Source organism: Trachypithecus francoisi, unplaced genomic scaffold (assembly GCF_009764315.1).
Source record: "Trachypithecus francoisi isolate TF-2019V2 unplaced genomic scaffold, Tfra_2.0 Lachesis_group8, whole genome shotgun sequence".
Classification (NCBI taxonomy): Eukaryota; Metazoa; Chordata; class Mammalia; order Primates; family Cercopithecidae; genus Trachypithecus; species Trachypithecus francoisi.
This window is the reverse complement of record NW_022681473.1, coordinates 106328720-106351915: the sequence shown is the minus strand read 5'-3', so window position 1 is coordinate 106351915 and position 23196 is coordinate 106328720. Positions and strand designations below refer to the sequence as shown.

At 43.4% G+C, this 23196-nt stretch overlaps 1 protein-coding gene across 1 annotated transcript in view; it reads left to right on the top strand.

Annotated features, from left to right (window-relative positions):
• The window catches only part of SMIM35 (small integral membrane protein 35), a 45535-nt gene extending 22785 nt beyond the window's left edge, over positions 1-22750 (top strand). Inside the window, exons 2-4 of the mRNA XM_033207187.1 lie at positions 18694-18810; positions 19756-19789; positions 20521-22750. Of these exons, the coding sequence (XP_033063078.1) occupies positions 18694-18810; positions 19756-19789; positions 20521-20620 (251 nt within the window). The 3' untranslated portion in view covers positions 20621-22750. The remainder of the gene's footprint in view (positions 1-18693; positions 18811-19755; positions 19790-20520) is intronic.
• Positions 22751-23196: the final 446 nt, after the last annotated feature.

Here is a 23196-nt window from a genome sequence, read left to right as displayed (position 1 = left end):
CCAAAATTGTTCAAAGCTTGACTTAATTGATGAGAACTGATCCTTATTCACTTTTTGCCTTAACTATAGAGAAAAAAATAAAAATTTCAAGATGTGTGCATGCAAATGTCTAACATTATTACGTATTAGTTTTTTGAATGTAAAAAAATTAGAAAAATAGAAATGACACATAATCTCACTCTCCAGAAAATTCCTTTTTTTTATTGTTGTTTTTTGTTTTGAGGCAGAGTCTCATTCTGTTGCCCAGGCTGAAGTGCAGTGGCATGATCTCGGCTCACTGCAACATCTGCCTCCTGAGTTCCAGTGATTCTCGTGCCTCAGCCTCCCGAGTAGGTGGGACTACAGTCTCCTGCCACCACGCCTGGATGCTTTTTGTATTTTTTGATAGAGAGGGGGTTTCACCATGTTGGCCAGGCTAGTCTCAAACTCCGGACCGGAAGTGATTGCCACACCTCGGTCTTCCAAAGGCTAGGATTACAGGTGTGAGCCACCATGCCCGGCCTCCTGTATTTGTTTTTATTAGAGTAATACATGTATCTGTTTTAAAAAAAATGAACTATGCAGGAAGATATAAAATGAAAAACCAAAGCTCTTTCCTACCACCACCCAGTTCCTCTCCCAGATCATCACATTACTTTTCTTCTGCATTTGTCCAGAAAAATAAGGTGTATATATACATTAAAATGCATATAATGAAATATATAGTCTTTTAAAAGAATTTTACCATATCCACTTAAACTTTGCTTTTTCATATACAATGTCTTGAAGATTTTTTTTTTTTTTTTTTTTTTGAGGCGGAGTCTCGCTCTGTCGCCCAGACTGGAGTGCAGTGGCGCAACCTCGGCTCACTGCAAGCTCCGCCTCCCGGGTTCACGCCATTCTCCTGCCTCAGCCTCCCGAGTAGCTGGGACTACAGGCGCCCGCCACCTCGCCCGGCTAGTTTTTTGTATTTTTAGTAGAGACGGGGTTTCACCATGTTAGCCAGGATGGTCTCGATCTCCTGACCTCGTGATCCGCCCGTCTCGGCCTCCCAAAGTGCTGGGATTACAGGCTTGAGCCACCGCGCCCGGCCAATGTCTTGAAGATTTTATAAACCAGCAAGTAGAGACCAATTGCATTTTAAAAGTTATTGTTTTTCATTTTGAAGTGATTACAAACCTGTAGAAAAGTTGGAACTACTGTGTATTAAACAACAACAATAAAAATGTTCTTGAGTGATTTGAAAGTTACTGACCTGATGCCCCATCACGCCTGAATACTCTAGAGTGTATTTCCTACAAAGACGTTTCCGTACATAACCATGATACAGTGATCAAAATCAGAAAATTAATAACAATACACTACTCCCATCTAATTCTCACATTATTCAAGTTTTGTCAGTTGCCCTGATAGTGGCTTTTATAGCAAAAGGATCCAGTTCAGAATCACAAGTTGCGTTTAGTTGTCATGTCTTTTTATTCTGCTTCAGTCTGGAGCATTTTCTTAATCTTCTCTTGAACGATCTTTATACTCAGGCTGGAGTACAGTGGTGTGATCTTGGCTCGCTGCAATCTCTGGTTTCTGGGCTCAAACCATCCTCCCACCTCAACCTCCCAAGTAGCTAGGACCATAGGCACGCACCACCACACCCAGCTAATTTTTTTTATGTTTTTGGTATTTTTTTGGTAGAGATGGGGTTTTGCCATGTTACCCAGGCTGGTCTCGGACTCCTGGCCTCAAGTGATCCTCCTGTCTCAGCCTCCCAAAGCACTAGGGTTACTGGTGTGAGCCACCGTGCCTGGCCGATGCTGGGTTCTTCTCCTCGCCTCCCCTCAGGTGGTATGCTGTTTCTGTTTGTCTCATTACTGATGAAGCTCACTGTGGTCACTTGATTAAGGTGGTGTTTGCCAGGTTTCCCATCTGTAAAGTTATTATTTTTTTCTCTTTGTAATTAACAAGTACTTTGTGGAGAGGAATTTGAAACTAAGTATGTCATTGTGCAGCAAACTTTTAATTAATTAATTAATATCTTTTGGACTCATGGTTTCCATTTTATTCAGTAGGTTGTTCCCACCATCACTTATTTGGATACTCAAATATCAAATCAAATTTTGATACTCTCGCCTTCCCTTCAAAACCCAACAGCCACTGCTCTGTCCAATAGAAGCTAGCTTACGTGTCTTTTGACATGCTCCCATTGTTGTTTAGGACCTTCCTTATTGTTGCTGTTATTGCTTTGGCACAGAAAGATGATTCAAATTCATCTTTTACTTTCCCTGCTGGTACTGAAATCTGCCATTTCTCCAAGGGACCCTGGTTTCTTTGAGTGGAAAAATGGCATTTAGAAGCCAAGATCTTGGTGGTAGATGTGTCTATTGATATTGGGACATTGCTGCCTCAAGCCCTTTTAGTGGACAGAGCTACATACATCCATACATGTCTACGTTCATTTCTATATCTATTTATATGAGTTCACACCAATAACTTCAATTCCAATCTAACACCACAAGGTTTATTCTAGGTGTCTCTCTTTTTGTATTTGTAACTCTTGTTTCCAACAGCGTGAAGTCTGGCTTCCGTTAGTCTTAACATACTTACTTAATCCTTTGTATGTAATCAATATCGATATTGTTATTGATTGATCAGTATCAATCAATATCCAGACTCTGCTGCCACATCCCCTCTAGCAGTAATGCCTGTCTTCTTCTGTTTGGGCTCTGATACCTTATGCTGGGCTGCTCCGTCATGGCCTTTCTTTTTGCTCTGCTGGGCTCTGACTCCACTTGCTGGGCCATAATCCCCAATACTGCCATGGATGTCCTCTTCATCCCATTCAGGCTCTGACTCCACATCCCAGGCTATCCTCCACCTAGAATCCTCCTCACCCTGCTTTGGCTCTGATGTTCCAGGTTAGACTACCTCATTCCCTATGCCTTCCTCTTCCTGCTCAGCCCTGATTCCCCACACCAGGCTTCCCATCTTCATGGACACCTTCCTCCCCCAACTTGGGATCAGGCACCTTGTGCTGAGCAGCCCTCCTCCGTGGACCCTGCTTCACACTGCTCAGGACCACCATGGTGCCACTCCAGCACCAATGGCTGCTGGGCCCAAGAAGAACATGTAGATGTTCTATTATTTAAGTTCTTTTATATTTGAAAATGTCTGTCTTTTATCTTTATATCTGAACATGTTGGGTTGTTAAAATATTTTTGGATTTCATCTTTTTTCTCTTAGAACCTTGTAGATTGTGCTCCATTGTCTCCCAGCATTATGTTCCTGTGAAGAAGCCTGGGACCAACATAAATTATGTTGCAAGTCGGGCGCAGTGGCTCACACCTGTAATCCCAACACTTTAGGGGGCTGAGGCGGGTGAGGTCAGGGGTTCAAGACCAGCCTGGCCAACATGGCGAAACCCCATCTCTACAAAATACAAAAATTAGCTGAGTGTGGTGATGCATGCCTGTAATCCCAGCTACTTGGGAGGCTGAGGTGGGAGAATCGCTTGAACCTGGGAGACAGAGGTTGTAGTGAGCTGAGATCACGTCACTGCATTCTAGCTTGGGCGACAGAGTGAGACATTGTCTCAAAAAAAAAAAAAAGTTCTATCTCCCTGCCCATTCCCCAAGATATTTTTATGTTTCTGCATGGATAATCAGGGTCTAGTTAGGAAACATAAGCCACAACAATCATTTTATCAGAGAGAATGTATTCTAGAGAACTGTGAACTAGGTAACTGAAAAGACAGACAGAGAACACTTGGTGATGTGGAGGTAGCAAAGCAGGAGGCAGCTGCTAGCATTAAGACTGGGGAAACAAAGGGAAGAACTTGGAAGTATCGAAACACAGAGCCTGGGGGAGGACCTCAGACCTCTGGGAAAGTGGGCTTTGGCAGTCTGGTGCTGGTGTTTCTGGGGCAGAAGGTAGGGTGTAGCGAGACTGGTTCCAAGAATCTGGAAAAACTGCGAACTAGACCCAACTGATACTAGAAGAAACTGCTGGGGTGAAAAAGAAACACTAGGTGATGCTGATAGTGATACAACAATAGGAAGCAGATGGGGGTGAGTCCCCTCTTCATCCCCCAGCCTTGTAGCCTCTCTCTATTGCCTCCTATTGGCAGAACTTCCCCCAGCTGGCAAGAAGAAACTTTTGCAGAGTCCTCACTGTAACATCACAAAGCTAAATAGAGAGAGTGGGTTTGAAATTGAGAAACAATAGCTTAACTAGAACGATACTTTAACTAAACTATATCTTGGTCTTGAGTATTAAGCTAACCTCCCATCTCAGCTTCCTGAGTAGCTGAGGTTACATGTGTGTGCCACCATGCTTAGCTACTTTTTGTATTTTTGTAGAGATGGGGTTTCGTTGGCCAGGCTGGTCTTGAATTCTTGACCTCAAGTGATCAGCCTGCCTCAGCCTCCCAAAGTGTAGGGATTATAGGTGTGAGTCACTGCCCTGGCCTCTTAAGTAATATTTTATTGTGTATCATATTCTTTGTCCCTCTTTTGCATTTGATTTTATTTATTTATGCTATACTTCACACGTGTGGTTGCTATGTCCTTTATTTGAGTGATTAAGTCCAGACATGCTGTTTGTCTGACATTGATGACAGACTATTCTCCTGTATCTTGATTCTATTTTCAAAAAGTGAAATTACTATTTTTACCCCAAACAATATAGCCACGAATTTCTCCTCCTCCTCCTCCTCCTCTTCTTTTTTCCCCACCTCCTCCTCCTCCCTCCTCCTGTCCTCCTTCCCCTCCTCCTTCTTCTCCCCCACCTTTTTTCTTCTTCTTCCTCCTCCTCTTTCTTCCCCTCTTCGCCTTCTACTTCTCCTCTTGTTCCTCCTTGTTTTTTCTCTTCCTCCTCCTCCTTTTGCTTCTCAGTTTCTCTTCTTCCATCTCCTTCCCCAACCTCCTAATTTACCCCTTGACCTTACTTTGTTTTTAGACTTTTTTTTCTCTCCACCTTCTCCTCTTTCTTCCTCATCATTCTAAGTAAATTTTATGCCAATTTTCTTCTTTACAAACTGAAAACCCAAGTTTCCCATGTCAACATTTTATATATGAATAAGCATAGTTTTATTTGTAAAATCAATTTGTAATTTTTTAAAAAGGGGTTTTTATAGAATTAAGATAGTATTTTGCTCAGACCCAGGAATACTGGAATCCTGTCATTGACTACACAAAATCTCTATGGCAGAGACACATAAAGAAACAGGAGATAAATGTCAAAGAAAAAATAATATATCATAGGACTCGTATCCCAAGTCCCTGCAGGCCTGTCTTGTAAACTTGGCTGGAGCAATGACCAAGGTTAAAGAGCCTTAGGGCATGTTTTTCTCCTCTTTAGCCCAACACCAAATCCTGGGGCTTACCATGCTTTGGTCTGCAGGGGTAGGGAACTGTCACAATGAGTGTGACTGCATGTAAATGCGGGGAGATGATGGTGTCTACACTGGCTCCCTACTGCTCCAGTCATATGGAAGGGGGCAATGGAATAGAAGGGCCATAGTTATGCCCTCTGAACATATGTTGATCCTGCCTGTCAGTAAACTTGGCCCAACTGGCATGACTTCAGAGAGACAGTGAAGCAGGGAGGAAAAGTGGATGTAAAGGATCGTCTTGAATGCATCTCTTGCCCTAGAGCCCCATGCTGCTTTCTGGGATCAGGACTAATAGAAGATCACAATTATATTGACTCTTCATGAGCCTTTGACTACATGGTTGCGGATCCACATGCAACACTCGCATCTTAATGGTAAGAGTGGAGGTTGGGAGAAATGGCTCCCCCTAGGCCAAATACTACTGTGAGTGACACAAAACAGGACTCCATTTTGAAGAATCTCATTCTCTCAAACACCTTTGTGGTCTGAAACTGCTTTTGGATAATGTGTATATGTGCCTCCCTGCCACAGGTGTTGGAAGTGTGAGTCCTTATGTAGACTGATGGCAGTGGGTGGATTGGATGAGGTGAATCTTCAGGAATCAGTTGATATGGTTATCTAACTGCTAACATAAAGAAGCTCCACATAGGCTGCTCTAAAAGTCATAGCATAGTTCTGGAGATGTCTTCTAAAATTTATTTTATTTTATTTATTTTATTTCTGTCTAATTGCCTTATAGAACAAGTAATTTTAAGCAATGAAGAATAAAAAATAATGGAAAGGACATGGGTTTTGGTGACAGAAAGAACTGAGTTTTCACTGTGGCTTTGGCATATACAGCTCTGTGAACTGGGTGATTACTTAACTACTAGGAGCTCTAGTTACAGTTTCCTTAACTGCAAAATAATGGGCAATAATAATGTAGTCTAAAAAACTAAAAACTACCAAGCAAAATAAAAGTGGTGGTGGAGTTTTAAAAAATTCATATAGCCTGTTGGAGAGACATCTGAGAATTTTCACCTGTAGCAACATCTGTGGGGCAAAGGTTTTATTAACTCTTTCTTTTTTTTTTTTTTTTTGAGACAGAGTCTTGCTCTGTCACCCAGGCTGGAGTGCAGTGGCCGGATCTCAGCTCACTGCAAGCTCTGCCTCCTGGGTTTACGCCATTCTCCTGCCTCAGCCTCCTGAGTAGCTGGGACTACAGGCACCCGCCACTTCGCCCGGCTAGTTTTTTTTTTTTTATATTTTTTAGTAGAGACGGGGTTTCACTATGTTAGCCAGGATGGTCTCGATCTCCTGACCTCGTGATCCGCCCGTCTCGGCCTCCCAAAGTGCTGGGATTACAGGCTTGAGCCACCGCGCCCGGCCAACTCTTTCTTAAATTTGGATTTTGTGGAGAGGAATATCAGTTTACCATAGATTCTTGGCTACCGAGACTTACATAAGACCTGCATTTTATTTTATTTATTTATTTTTTTAAAAAGAAACAGGGTCTCACTGTGTTGCTCAGGCTGGTCTCAAATTCCTGGGCTCAAGCGATTCTCCTGCCTCAGTCTCCCAAACTGCTGAGGATTATAGGCATGAGCCACCATGCCCAGCCTAAGACCTATATCTTAATGAACGCAGAGTCAGTAGATACATTATTTCCCTCTGTTAAATCCTAGGTAAAGATTCATGTGCCTATCTGATGTCCCAATTATTTTGGCCAGTAATTAGAATATATTAATTAATCAAGCAAGAAATTTATTCTGGCAAGATCACCAAGAGTGATTTTTCTAAAGCCAGATGTTCTAGTGGGAGTCCCATGATAACACATCTGTTTGGAATATATTAACCACAAAGAAATCATCTTTAATTATTCATATAGTAGAGATATCCTAGACATATTTCTGAGAAAAATTCTGGCTGTGTCTGAAGATTGGCCAACCTCAGTATAGGCATTGTCCAGGAGAGAAAAAGGGTCAGGCTTCTCCATTTCTATTGAGTAAATACCCCCTCATCCCCAACTTATTCATTTTCTGTGTTTAGTTCTAAAATATTTGGCTTTACCACAGGCATCACATTACCCAACTTCAAACTATACTACAAGGCTACAGTAACCAAAACAGCATGGTACTGGTACAATGAGACACATTAGACCAATGGAACAGAATAGAGAACCCAGAAATAAAGCTGCAACCATTGGATCTTTGACAAAGGCTACAATAATAAGAAATGGAGAAAGGAGTCCCTATTCAAAAAATGGTGCTGGGATAGCTGGCTAACCATATGCAGAAGATTGAAACTGGACACCTAACTTTCACTGTATACAAAAGTTAACTCAAGATGAATTAAAGACTTAAGTTACACTTAAGACTTTTAGGTCTTACAGACCTAAAACTGTAAAAATCCTAGAAGAAAAGCTAGAAAATACCATTCTGGACATTGGCCTTGGCAATAATTTATGACTAAGTCCCCAAAAGCAGTTATGACAAAGACAAAAACTGACAAATGGGACCTAATTAAACTAAAGAACTTCTGCACAGCAAAAGAAACTATCAACAGAACAAACAGACAACCAATAGAATGGGAGAAAATATTCATAAACTATACATCCAACAAGGGTCTAATATTTAGAATCTATAAGGAACTTGGGCAATTTGACAAGCAAAGACCAAATAACCCCACTAAAAAGTGGGCAAAGGACACGAACAGACATTTCTCAAAAGAAGACATACAAGTGGCCAACAAACATGAAAAAACGCTCAACATCAGTATCATTGGAAAAATGCAAATCAAAACCACAGTGAGATAGCATCTCACACCAGCAAGAATAACTACTATTAAAAAGTCAAAAAATAACAGATGTTGGCAAGGCTACAGAGAAAAGGGAACGTTTATACACTGTTGGTCGAAATGTAAATTAAAATGTAAATGTAAAATGTAAAATTCAGTCACTGTGGAAAGCAGTTTGGAGATTTTTCAAGGAACTCAAAACAGAACTACCATTTGACTCCACAATCGTATTACTGGGTATATACCCAAAAGAAAATAAGCAGTTCTACCAAAAACTTACATGCACTCATATGTTCATTGCAGCACTGTTCACAACAGCAAAGACATAGAATCAACCTAGGTGCCCATCAACAGTGGACTGGATGAAGAAAATGTGGTACATATACACCATGAAACACTACACAGCCATGAGACAGAACAAAATCTTGTCCTTTGCAGGAAAATTGATGAAGCTAGAGGTCATTATCTTATGCAAATTAACACCGGAACAGAAAATCAGATACCACATGTTTTCCCTTACAAGTGAAAGCTTAACACTGGGTACATATGGACAGGAAAAAATAGAAACTAGGGACCACTAGATGGGGGAGAGAGGGAGAGGAGCAAGGGTTGAAGAACTAACTATTGGTACTAAGCTCACTACCTGGGTAATGGGATCATTTGTACCCCAAACCTCAGCATCATTCAATATACTCATTTAACAAACCTGTATGTCTACTCCCTGAATCTAAAATAAAAGTTGAGGTTGGGTGCAGTGGCTCACGTCTGTAATCCCAGCACTTTGAGAGGCTGAGGGGGCAGATCACCTGAGGTCAGGCATTCGAGACCAGCCTGGTCAACATGGTGAAACCCCACTTCTACTAAAATTACAAAAATTAGCCAAGCATGGTGGCAGGGACCTGTAATCCTAGCTACTTGGGAGGCTGAGACAGGAGAATTGCTTAAACCTGGGAGGCGGAGGTTGCAGTGAGCCGAGATCACACCATTGCACTCCAGCCTGGTGACAGAGCGAGATTCTGCCCAAAAAAAACTGGCCTTACCCTTTATAAGCAATATAGTAAACATGCAGCCCAGGACCTTACCAGATACCCCTTGACCTGTATATTTTCCAACCTATACTATGGTTTAGTTAAAAAGAATGATTCTTATGAAGGATCGGTTGAAAAGAAATGTAGTCTATTTCTTCGTAAGGATAGTTTAGGCCTTCCTTGATGTAATAAAAAAAAGTTATGATATCAACCATGGGCACTAGAATTCCTCATAGGAAAAGAAATGTCTTGTTTGAACAAATAACTTGATAGGTTCTTCAAAATTGGAAAATTGTTGGCCATATCTCATCAATTTTTTTTTTTTTTTCTGTTTTCCCTCATATTCTCCTTCAGGGAATCTAATTACACATATATTAGGTGGTTTGGAGTTGTCCCAAACCTCACTGATACCCCTTCCTTCCTTCCTTCCTTCCTTCCTTCCTTCCTTCCTTCCTTCCTCCCTCCCTCCCTCCCTCCGTCCCTCCCTCCTCTCTCTCTCTCTCTCTCTCGTGTCTCACTCTATCACCCAGGCTGGAGTGCAATGCAACCTCTACCACCCATGTTCAAGCAATTCTCCTTCCTCAGCCTCCTGAGTTGCTGCTATTATAGGTGCATGCCACCACACCTGGCTAATTTTTTAAATATTTTTGGTAGAGATGGTGTTTCACCATTTTGGCCAGGCTGTTCTGGAACTCCTGACCTCAAGTGATCCATCCACCTTGGCCTCCCAAAGTGCTGGGATTACAAGCTTGAGCCACCACGCCCAGCTTTTTTATTTGTTTTATTACTTTTTTTTCCCTCTATGTCTCATCTTGGATAGTTTCTATTGCTATGCCTTCAAGTGCACTATTTTTATCTTCTGTAATGCCTAGTCTGCTGTTAATTCCATTCAATTTAATTTTCATCTCAGATGTTGTAGTTTTCATCCCTGGAAATAATTTGGGTCTTAAAAAATTTGGGTCTTTTATAATTTGAGACTTATTGAATCTCTCTTTCTCCCTCTCCCTCTTTTTCACACACACATGAAACTGAGGCTCTTGGTGGTTAAATAACTTGCTGAAGGCTACAGACTGATGAGTGAACAGTATTCAGACCCAGGCTGCAGGATTCCAACGCCTGTGCTCTGTTGATTGTTCTGTTCATTATGAGTCATTTTGCTCTGCTCTCTGAGTGCCTGGTAATATTTGATCGAATGAGGATATTGTGAACTTTTACTTTGCTGAGTGCTAGATATTTTCGTTTGCCTATAAAAATATTGGGAAGCAGTTAAGTTACTTGGAAGCAGTTTGACCTTTTTGGGTCTTGGTTTTATGATTTGTTAGATGGGTTCAGAGCAGTAGACAAATCATAAAACCAAGACCCAAAGTGGTGGAAGTAATTAGCCTTAGGCTGAACAGTCTAAGGCTGATTATTCTCGCCACTAAGGCAAGAGCTTCCTGAGTTCCCTATCCAATACCCTGTGAATTATGAGTTTTTCTAGTCTGGCTTATGGGAATAGGCACTGCTTCTAGCCCTATTTGAATGCTAGACACTGTTTCCCACAAATGCTTTTGGATGATTCTCTGGCCTCAGGTAGCTCCTTTAACACACATGCACTCATCACTTATTGAATACTTGAGGGGGTCCCTCTGCACATCGCTAGATTTTTTACCTGATGCAGCTTTTTCCTCTGTCTTGTGAACTTTAGCTGCCTTGGACTGTCTCCTCAACTTACATTTTTGATATGTTGTGTTTTCAATATCATTCAGATCTAAGTATTTTCTAATTTCCCTTGTGATATCTTCTTTTACCCAGGATGCTTTTAGAAGTGTGTTGTTTAATTTCTGAATATTGAGATGTTTTCCAGATACCTTTTTGTTTTTATTTTCCAATATAATTCTGTGGTCAGGGAACATATTGTATATTATTTTAACTTCTAAAAATTTATTGAGATTTACTTACTTAGACTTATTATTGGGGCCAGGCGCGGTGGCTCACGTCTGTAATCCCAGCACTTTGAGAGGCCAAGGCAGGCAGATCATGAGGTCAAGAGATCAAGACCATCCTTGCCAACATGGTGAAACCCCTTCTCTACTAAAAATACAAAAATTAGCCAGGCATGGTGGCAGGCACCTGTAGTCCCACCTACTCGGGTGGCTGAGGCAGGAGAATCACTTGAACCTCACTTGAACCAGGGAGGTGGAGATTGCAGTGAGCCGAGATTGCGCAACTGCACTCCAACCTGGCGACAGAGCAAGACTCAGTCACAAAAAAAAAAAAAAGACTTATAGTTTTATGGTTTAGCATATGATCTGTCTTGATGAATGCTCCATATATACTTGAGAACAATGTGTATTCCACAGATGTTGGATGTAGTGTTCTGTAAATGTCTACAAGGTCACGTTGGCTGGCAGTGTTGTTTGTGTATTCTACATCCTTACCTGATTTCCTGTTCTATCAATTGCTGAAAGAGAAGAGTTGAAATCTCTAATAATAATTATGAATTTTTAAAGTTTGTCTTTCAGTTCTATTCATTTTTTCTTTTTATATTTTAAAGCTATATAATGAAATGTCCTCTTGATGAATTGTCCCTGTTATCATTATGAAATGTCCTTCTTTATCCTTGGTAATATTTCTTGTTTTAAAATCTTTTTTGTCTGATATCAATATAGCCACTTCAGCTTTCCTTTGATTAGTTTTTATATGGTATATCTTTATTTTCCCTCTTATATGTGACTGTGATAAGTTAAAGATACATTTTATAAACCCTAGAACAACCAATAAAAAATATGGGAAAGATGTATAGCAAATGATACAAAATTAGATAGAATGGAAAATTTTAACAAATATTGGAAATTATAAAAAAAGTTAAAATTATGGAAATGAAAAACAATAACAAATTGAAACACTAAGGATGATTAATAGCAGATTAGACATAGCTGAAGAGAGAATTAGTCAGGTAGAAGATAGGTCAGAAAAAATATCTAAGACTGAAGTTCAGAGTGACAAAAGTAAGTAAAAAAATTTTATTGTTAATGTCAAACTTTTAAACTGAATTTTCAGTAACAGTCACAATAATTTCCAATGTTTTACCACCTACAGAGTAAGCTTCTAAAAGCTTTACTTTGACTTCATGAGTTAGATGAAAACATTGAGCTACTGTTAAAATTAAATTAACTGTTACTCTTTTCTTATACCAGCTATAACTCTACAACTCATGTCCATCTTAATAAATAGTAAAAAAAAAAAAAAAAGTACCCTGTGAATCCGGAAACTAAAAAGGCACTGCCAAATACCTCAAGGGTTAAAGAGGATATCCCAGTGGAAATTACAAAACATTTAGATCAGACAAAGGTAAAAATATTACATATCAAGTCTTATAAAATGAAGCTAAAGCGATGTTTAGGAGTAAATTTAGAGCATCAAATACATATATCAAAGTACATTATACTGGAAGTTCTAACCAATACAATTAGACAAGAAAAATAAATAGAGACACATAAGAACAGAAAGTAAGAAACCAAATGGCCTTTATTTGTGGACAATATAATAGTCTACATATTCAAGGGAGACCAGAAGAAAATGATTAGAATGAGAGAATTCAGCAACACTATTACATGGAAGACCAATGTACACAAAACAAGCTCCCATTCACACTTACAACATTATAAAGTACTGAGGAATAAATCTAGCAAGAAGAGTACCAAGCGTTTAAGGGACAAATTATAAAACATGATAGTCTATAAAAGATGACCCAAAATAAATGAAAACATTTGCCATACTTGTAAGTTTGAGGACTCAGTATCTCAAATATATGTTTTATGCAAATAAACCTATACATTTACTGCTACCTCAATCAAATTCTAATACAGATTTTCACTGACCTTGAAAAACAAATTCCCAAATTCACAAGAAAGAGCAAAGTACTCAGAATAACTAACATGCTTATGAGGGAGGATAGAGTGGAGCATTTATTTTACCAGTTATCAAGATTTATTTATTTATTTATTTATTTATTTATTTATGATGGAGTCTCATTTTCTTGCCCAGGCTGGAGTGCACTGCTGCTATCTCGGCTCACTGCAACCTCTGCCACCCAGGTTTAAGTGATTCTCCTGCCTCAGCTTCATGAGTAGCTGGGATTACAGGTGCTTGCCACCACACCTGGCTAATTTTTGTATTTTTAGTAGAGACAGGGTTTCACCATGTTGACCAGGTTGGTCGCCTTGAACTCCTGACCTCAGTTGATCCCACCATCTCGGTCTCCCAAAGTGTGGGGATTATAGGCGTAAGTCACCACGCCCAGCCAAGATTTATTATGAGGCCGTAGTAATTAAGATAATGTAGCAGTGTTTGTCATTACATGTCTAGTGTCCAGTGACAGACATGTAGACAAATAGAAGACAGCTGAAAGTCCAGAAAAAGCAGCAGGCACATCTGTATAACTTGATATATGAAAGCAGCAGCAATGAAGGGGAAAAGGATAGAAAATTAATTTCCATATAAAAATTATGGAGAAAATGTAAACAAAATGAATACCAGGTTGATTCAAGTCCTAAACTGTAAAAAACAAAATGTTAAAACTTTTAGAAAAAAATAAGAAGTATGTCTTGGAGTAGAGATGGATGTCTTAAATAAGATTTTTAAAAAGCACACACATGGATAAATTTGATTAAAATATTAGTTAAAATTCTGCTCAAGAAAGACACTATAAGGAAACTTAAAAGGCAAGCCACAGCCAAAGACTTTGGGGGACCCTTTTGCAGATCTCTGGGGGTCCTTGTCTCTATCCAGCTCCCTTCTCTCTGGTGTTTTGTCCTGTAAATCCTTGCTTCCTTGGCTTCCCTGAACTCTAAATTGACTCCTTCATTTGACTGCTGGGCTCTTTCTGGGTTTTCTCTCCTGTGCTGGAACTTAGGGAACTCACACAGGCAATAAGCTAGGCAATCCTAGAGAGCTCTTCATTTTATTTCCTTCCTTCAGAGATCACTATTCTGTACTACCTTTGCCCATTGTTTTAGATGGTTTGTCGGTTTTCTAGTTATTAAAGTAGGAGAGTAAACCTGGTCCCTATTATTCCACCATGGCCGGAAGTGGAAGTGGTCCTAATATGATTTTCATGAAGTTTGAAAACATGTAAAACAATGCTATATATCTCTATATCTACATAGATATATAGAATTTATTAAAAATATGAAGTAATTATATAAAAAAGGTGTATAGGAGAGATAAACACCAAATTTGGAATGGTTATTTACTTGGAGGGAGAGATAGGAGAGGACTACACTGAAATGGAGCTACTTTATAAGTAAGAATGGTAGCATTTTAGAATTCTTTGAAAAATTAGTAGTAGGCACATGGCTGGCTGTTCTTCATGCTATTTTATGTACTTCTTGTATGCATGAAATATTTTATAATAAAAATGTAAAAGTATTAAAAAGACAACTAAAGAATATTAGGTAAAGGAGCATCCCAGAAAGATCAAAAGGTAAAATAGAGTAATTGTTTCTGCAAGCTGCCTAAGTCAGAAGGCAACTGTGTAGAGGGGACAAAAAAGTAACAACGGAGACATAGCATCTCCTTCCCTCACCTTGGGGTCTCTGGAGGGCCTGTGATTTCCCTGCTGGTGCTTTCCTACTGGTATTTCCTACTTTTGGACAGACTTTTCTTTGATGAAACCCTTCAAACCCCAACTTCCACAAACACCACCAGTATCACTATGATGCTGTGTTGTCATCTGTTTGTCCACCTGTGAGTCACTAACCCTTAGTTCTTGAAGATTTGAGCCCTTGGCTCACTGTTCCTCTCTGTCATCCACAGAGATGATCTTCTTTGACCTTGGCTTCTTAGTTCCTTGCACTGCTTTCCTCCAATTACCGTCTCTTGCTTGGATATTGCAGTAGCCTCCTGATTGGTCCCCTTTCCCCAGCATCATTCCCTACCTCTTTAATTCTTAACACAGTAGCCAGTCAGAGACATCCTTTTAAGGCATTGGGTCATGTCTTTCTCTGCTCCAAGTCCTCAAGTGACTCCCCATCTCACTCAGAGGAAAAGCCAAGCTCCCCTCATTGTCTTCAGAACACTACATTATTTGACTCCTGGACCTCCTCTCCTGCTGCCTTCCTGCTCATCACCCTGGGCTCCTGGATGCTTCTGGAACTTGCTAGGCATGCTCCTGCCTCATTTGTACCCACTGCTCCCTCTGCTTAGACATTTTCACTCTAGATACCTCTAAGGCTTGTTTCTTCTCTCACCTCCTGATATGGTTTGGCTGTGTCCTCACCCAAATCTCATCTTGAATTGTAGTTCCCATAATCCCCATGTGTTGTGAGAGGGACCAGGTGGGAGGTAACTTAATCATGAAGGTTGTTACCCTCAGGTTACTCTTCTAATAGTGAGTGAGTTCTCATGAGATTTGATGGTTTTATAAGGGACTTTCCCTGCTTTTGCTTGGCACTCTTCTCCTTCCTGTCATCATGTGAAGAAGATGTGTTTGCTTCCCCTTCCACCCTGATTGTAAGTTTCCTGAGGCCTCCCCAGCCATGCTGAACTGTGAGTCAATTAAACTTCTTTCCTTTATAAATTACCCAGTCTCAGGTATGTTTTTATTAGTAGTGTGAGAATAAACTAATACACCTCCTTTAGGTCTTTGCTCTTCAATTGTTACATTTGTCATAAGACCTTCCTTGACCACTTTGTTTAAAACTGCTCTCTCCCTGTACAATGCTTTTTTTCTGCTTATTTTTTCCCCTAGCATTTACCACCCTCTAATATGCTATATAATCAATTTCTTTATTTTGTTTATTGCCTGTCTCCCTTCACTGGAATGTAATCTCCATGAGGACAGGGGATTTCATATGTTTTATTGCTTCAAGTGCCTGGAACAGTGCCTTGCACAGAGAAGATGCAGTTAAATACTTGCAGAAAGACTGGAAGCTACTTGGGCTTGCAAGAGGCTATTCCATTGTTCTCCTTCCCTTCCCAACCATCTGTAGCTGCCTCCCTTGAAGCACCTTCCAGTTCCCACGGCCACTGCCCACACACGCTTCTCTGCCAGCATTTAAGCTGTTCTTGTGTTCTGGGGTCCTGGGACAATAGCTCACTTCCGTGCTGGACTCCAGGATTGGGGTCAACAATAAGCCTTTCTTTCCATAGCACAGGAGTGTGTCATGTCCTGCTTCTTCCTTTTACCTGGCTGTCTAGCTGAAAATGATTCCGTAGAGTCAAATAAGATTAGTAATTACATTGGTCAAGCAGGCTAAACTGCTGTAACAAGCAGATCCAAACTAATTATGGCTGAAACACAACAGAAGCTTACTTAGACCTCTAGTCTAAGTAGGTGTTCATGTCTGTAATGGCTCTCCTCCACATGGTGACTCAGAGATTCAATCTGATAGCAGCTTTGGCATCTTCAGCATGTGACTTCCACATTTGTCCAGGCTATTATCATTCCAGTTGGCACATAACTGCAAAGAAGCCTGAGGAGAGTGGATTTTGGTGGACAAGTAGTTGCCTCCACACAGTAATAATATTTGTCATCTTCATCATCGTGGTCTTAGTAGGAGGCATACATTTCAGTGGATAAACTCATGTATGCAAGAAATGTAACTTTGTTTTTTCTAAAATCTAACTTCTATTTTCAGTCTCAGCCTGTTAAGATAGCATAATTTTAATTTTAGTCACTGGGAGATCCCTGTTCCCCTCTTTTCTTGGGGAGGGGTTTGAAGGGTGGGGGTATGGAGAAGTGCATAGTTCCTGATGTCATCTGCTCACACCAGTACCCATAGGGATGGCCATCATCTGGAATCGGCTTTGAGCGTCAGTCCTGAAGGATGCTGCAGAAGTGTCCCTAGATCCCAACTCTATGGCTCCTCCAGGTCTGGAGGGGCTCTCTATGACTTCCCTGCCTTTCTTGTGGATACAGGAATCATTTGGTTACTCTCATGTCATGACAACAACTCTTCAAGGCTGTGTGAGGCTCCATTTGGCAAGGCACCCCATGCAACTATTCTTATCTGGGCTCTTGCTGTCTTGGAGCTCAGCCCAGCTCTTGGATCCCCCACAACTCCATCTGGGAATTCTATTGCCTTCCTGGGACTTGACTTTGGAGCAGGGAACAAGGTTGCTCTCTCGGGGACCCATCGGCATCTTTGTAACCTGGTCTTTTTCTTTATCTCTTTCATCTCTCTGGGCTGGGTATTTTTTCCTAGTATGATGAGGAGGGTAATTCTTGTTCTGGCTCACTTCTTGTCTATGCTGTGAATTCTTCCCCTCTCTCTAAGGGCATGGGTTTTTGGAACTTAAAACTGAAAGGAGAGACCGCTTCCCTCTGCATTTGGCTGTCACATTCTCTTCACTGAGTAGAGAATAACCTGGTTGCTAGTGAGAGGAAGGACCAAGGGGCATAGCATGGGCATACCATTTTTAATGGTAGAATTGTGAAATACTTAAAAAATACAATTGCACCATTTGATAATACTAATGACAACAACAATAATGATGTAATTTACATCTACTGAGCATTTACTGTATGCCAGATCCTCTCCTAAGTGTTCTCTACATATGGTATGTCTTTTAATTGTCACAACAAATCTATGTGTATTTAATATTAGTCTTATTTTCCATCAAAGCAGTTGAAGTTCAGAAAGGTAAGGGGACTTGCATGTGTCAGGGTCTCACAGTTTGCAAATAAGCCAGTGAATCTAGGCTTCAGATGCTAGCCTTCACCTAAAGTCTGAGCTCAACCACTGCAACACCTGACCTCTTGGCAATATCCCTGGAACCTCAGGACACCAAATGGGGAATCATTTCATTCTTCCACACTCATGGCGTCAGTCAGGAGTGGGGCTGGCCTTCCTGATTCCCTGCCCCAGCAGAGGTGGGTTGTCCCTAGGGTACCCCCACTGTCAGCCTCTTCCTCAGAACCAGTTGCCCTTTCTGCTTCGACCATGGCCTGTCTCATCTCCCTGCAGATTTCCAACCTCTCTCTCTCTCTCTCTTTCTTGGTTTGGCTTTACAAATAAAATATAAATTTAGCTAAGAGCTCATACCACAAAAAGGGAAGAAGTGGTAAGTACAGGCAGCAAACAGAGCTCAAGGGTTAACACCCTGCTGCCACTGGGTGCATGGGCTTTGCAAAGGGGAGTGGGGACTGAGGCTCCTAGGTCGGTGTTCTTGGACGCTCCAGGTGGCCCCTCTGATCACCTGGCTCATGCTGAGGCTGGACCTCCCAGGCTCTCCCCTAGACAGGCAGAGCCTTTTCCAGGTAGAATGCCTGTGGCTTCAAAAAGACCTCAAACAATCTCTACTATCAGATGACTATTCCTTTGGATTAACAAGCTCCAAATACTGGCTAGGCTCACTCTAAAAATTCAGGTGTCAGACATTTTCATCTTAGTATAGCTGGGCTGAATCCTCAGGCTCAGAGCAAGGCTCCCAGGGGAGTTATGTTGGTGGGCAGTGGGAAGGGAGGAGAAGAGCTTTGGAACGTGGTGCAGGTGGGTCGGTGCAGGGGGCTGTGGGAGGGTGCACAACTGTGTGTCTCTGCAGGTGAAGACTCCATCAGCACCTTGGGCCTGATCCTTGGCGTGGGGCTGTTGCTGCTGCTCGTGTCCATCCTCGGCTACAGCCTGGCCAAGTGGTGCCAGCGTGGGTACTGCTGGGAGGGTGAGTGTGCACTGGGCCCTGTCGCCCCAGTTCTGCCCAGCTCCTCCTCTCCCATAGCAATGCCTGGCAGGGCAGCAAACTCTTCAGCATGGTGGGATGCAAAAATATTTCCTGTGGTGGTTGCAGTGGTTGAAGACTTGAGTGGGTGGCTGAGCAGTTGAGGTGGTGAGGTGGGGCAATGGCGCCTTTATCGAGGGAATGGGGGCTCCTCCCACCCTGGCAAGCAGCCAGCTTCTTCCTACCTCAGCGTCCATGCCAGGGGTCTGTGTGGGCCCCCAAGGCCAAGAGCAACAGGCTAGACAGGCCAAGCTCCGGGTGGTCTGACTCTGGCTCCTTTTGTGTCTCTGCCCCTGCCTATGGGTCTTGGGGCCCTCTCCTAAGCTTGTGGAGGTATCAGCTTCTCTGGGAGTCTCCTGGAAATTGCTGTGGTGTGTTCCCAACTCTAGACATAGCTGCACTTTTCACTGGATTCTGGGAAAGCTGGAAGGGTATGCTGGAATGCCAAGAGGTAGAGATTATTTCCGAGATCTGCAGTTAACTTGAACAGAGTCCGTGGATATTTGTCAGGCACCTACTATGTGCTAATGCACTTTCGTCTAATTGATTTTCTTTAAAATTCCACATGAGAAAGACATTATTATAGGCTTCATTTTTATAGACGGGGACATGAGGCTAAGGTCATGGAGTTAGAATGAGGTGGAGTCTGAATTCAAGCCCAGGTCTGGTTCTTTTGGGGTCCAGGCTAGGACTGCCTTCATCCCAGGATAATCAGGACCCTTAATGGGGGGCCCTGAAGGAGGCTGGGATGCTCCCACCCCATCCTGAGGCCCAGTCCAGCCACCTTCCTCCTCCAGACAAGGGGGAGGAGCACCAGACGTTCTTAGAAGGGTGATGGACTGCTTCCCCTGGAGGTGCTAACCCTCTCTTTCTGGATTGTCCTCCTAGGGCCTAATTTTGTCTTCAACTTATACCAAATCCGGTGAGTAAATTCAGGGAAATCTGGGTGATGTGGGGGTTGGGGGTAGATATAATGGAAAAAGAATCAAAGATAGAGTAAGAACTGACTGGTTCCCTTTCCTGTCTTCTGTTCATGCCCCTAAGAAAACAAAAGAAGGGCATGGGAATCCATTTAGAAAAGTCCCATGAATTAAAACTTGAACACAGACAGGACTATGTGAAACCCTGATGACAATGATCTCCTTAACACTCACCCTTAGGCAGGGAATATCCATCCTTCCATCCATCCATCCATCCATCTCTCCCCCAAGCAGGCAGAGCCTTCCTTCCTTCCTTTTCATTTATTCAGAAAGATTCTATCATAACCACCACTACTGCGGTATTAGTTTCAAGGAGTACAAAGATGACTGGGCATAGTCTCTGTCTTCAGGCATTTCATGTCTCTGCTGGAGACAGGTCTGATTACAGATAATGTAATCTCAGGCACAAGATGATATCAAAAAGAGGAGCATATGAGAAAATCAGGGATTCAGGGAGTGCGAGCCAGAAGTCCTCTTGGCATTGGTCATCTCATCTACCTGCCACAAACAGGGCTGTACCTCCTTTGGCCCTGAGAGATGATTACGGTAATTGGCCCACTTGCTTTTCTGGAAGACGGGTCAGTGAGTTGGTGCCCTGGAGTCAAGGGAGATGGGGTCCCAGGGAGAGGCTAGGTTATCAGCTCCAGTAGCCTGATTGGATCATCTTTTTCAGGAACCTGAAGGATCTAGAGATGGGTCCGCCCTTCACCATCAGTGGTCACATCAGCAGCTCAGATGCTGGCTACATGAAGTTCTCCAACAGGCTAGTCTGATGCAGAGGCAGCAGCTTGTGGAGCCCTGGGGAGAGGAGTTGGAGTTGGGAGAGCTGCCAAGTGAGCCTGATGTCCAAGTAAGGTCTTAAGACCGTCCAGGCACCCAAGCCTCGCACCAAGGACCATTTGGAACCCAAAGAGATTATCTGGTTCATCCCCTGTCTTCTGGTGCTGATCTCAGGCTTGGGGGCATGTTTTCCCCCCGCTTCTGGCACTAGGCCTGCCCTGTTTCCTCCTGTCCACCCAATCCATGCCCAGCCTTTCCTTCCTGGGAAGGTTCTGTTTGTATTCAAGGTAGAAGCTTCTAGAGCAGAGCTTTTTATCTCAGCTCTTGCTCTGAGATGAAATTTCCAGATGGCCAATATCTTCAAGAAGCATCACTTCGGTTCTGAGCTTTCCACGCCCAGGAGCCTCCCCTGCTTCATGGCCCACAAACACTTTGGCCATACCTTCCCTCAACTGCCTTCAAGTCAATCCCTTCCCTGCATCTCAGTTACTTTGTCCCATCCAAACCATTTCTCCCTCCGGCAGTTCTTGCCCCTCCCAGGCTCCCCTGGACTGCCCTCATCCCCTTGGATCTTCAAGGCCTGGCCTAGCCCCTCATTGTGGAGAATGAGGGGGTCTCCTCTGAATATGCCATCAGCCTATGGCATGGGAGTCCTGGGGAGTCAGGCCTCCGGTGATGGAGTCTGGCTGGGCAGCAGCAGCTTTCTCACAGAACTAAAAGAGGCTGCCATTCTTCAGGAGGGAGCTGGATCCCGGGAAGCCCCTGAGCCTGTAGGAGGGGTCAGAGATGTCCTGGAGAACGAGCCCTGCCCAGTGCAGTCCAGTGTGGGCGAGGCCTCCAGACACCAGTGGGGAGCTTCTTTATGGGGTATCTCCAGTCACCTCCCCTTGTACGGTTGACCAGGGGCTGGAAAGTCAGTCATAGCTTCAAATAGGCAAAGTTATACAGAAGTGATTCCAGACATGGCTTTAACATTCCCACCTGAGGCCAATTTCCCTGAAGCCTGAGCTGGGCCTCGACTCTGCCCTGCCCCACTCTGTACTTGGTTCTAGCACTTTCAACCCTCCCCTTGCCCCGTCCCCAATCTGGGCCTGTCCTCTTACTGCTGAAGGCCTTAGTGTGTCCTAAACATGGCCAACTCCCAATTTTGATGTGCAGTGCTGAGCACAGTCTAGAAACATGTTCTTGTTGCCTAGGCTCCTGCGATGGGGTGGGTACGGGGGAGTGGGTGAGTGCCACATTACAGTGTTCTGCCTTTCTTGTGCAAAGCCTGCCCTGTGGCAAAAGGGAGCCGGAAATGGTGGGAGTGTGAAGAGGAACCCAGGCGAGGCTGAACAAACCAGATAATGCAGCAGGGAAACCAGGAATCCACTGTAGTTTGGTGGACAGCGGGGCAGTTCCCCTTGTGAGTCATCACTCCTTTTTCCGGTCTGTGCCCTGCTGGACTGGAGGTGGAGTGTGCACGGGACGTCAGCTCAGAAGGTGCTTAGTGCAGACTTGTTCAAACCAGAGAGGCAGTGTCCTCAGGGCTCCTGTGATTGGAGTAGGACAAGAGAAGGGGGCCTGTCACTGCTGAAACCTGCAGTTAGAACAGCCATCCACTAGCCCCTCTGCTAGCAGCCCAGCAACAGACGCAGGAGCCCAGTACAGCAAGGGGGAGGAGGAGGGAAGCTGTGTGATTTCTCTTCCTATGCTCCCTTTCCTGAAGCCTCATTTCTCTTTTTGGGTTGTAGCAGATTGTAGAGGAAGGAAGGCAAGGAGCCTTACCAGCCCTTACCCCATTTTCTGCCAGGGTCTGGGGGCCATCCTCCCAGCATAGCCAGGCTTTGACTTAACTACCAAGTCTCTGGATTTGGAGGTCTTCAACTGAGTCTTCTGCCCCTGAGTAAGTGGGAGTGAGGAAGATCCCTTAATGGTTCTGGGACCCCTCCCTTCCTTGAAGGCCTCTTGGAATAGCAAGGAGGGGAGATGGGTTGTCTTCAGCTTCCTTCCTTGGATTTCACTTCTGAGGACTGGGGCCTGTTTCCTAACCCCTGAGGTTCGGGCCCCAGTAATCAATCTTTCCTCCTTTCCTCCCTTCCTCCCTTCCTCCCTTCCTCCCTCCCTCCCTCCCTCTCTCCCTCTCTCCCCCCCGCCCCTTTCTTTTTTATTTTTTTTTTGAGACGGAGTCTTGCTCTTTCGCCCGGGCTGGAGTGCAGTGGCCGGATCTCAGCTCACTGCAAGCTCCGCCTCCCGGTTTTACGCCATTCTCCTGCCTCAGCCTCCGGAGTAGCTGGGACTACAGGCGCCCGCCACCTCGCCCGGCTAGTTTTTTTTTATTTTTAGTAGAGACGGGGTTTCACCGTGTTAGCCAGGATGGTCTCGATCTCCTGACCTCGTGATCCGCCCGTCTCGGCCTCCCAAAGTGCTGGGATTACAGGCTTGAGCCACCGCGCCCGGCCCCCCTTTCTTTTTTTTTTTTTTTTTTTTTTTTTTTTGAGACGGAGTCTCGCTCTGTGGCCCGGGCTGGAGTGCAGTGGCCGGATCTCAGCTCACGGCAAGCTCCGCCTCCCAGGTTCACGCCATTCTC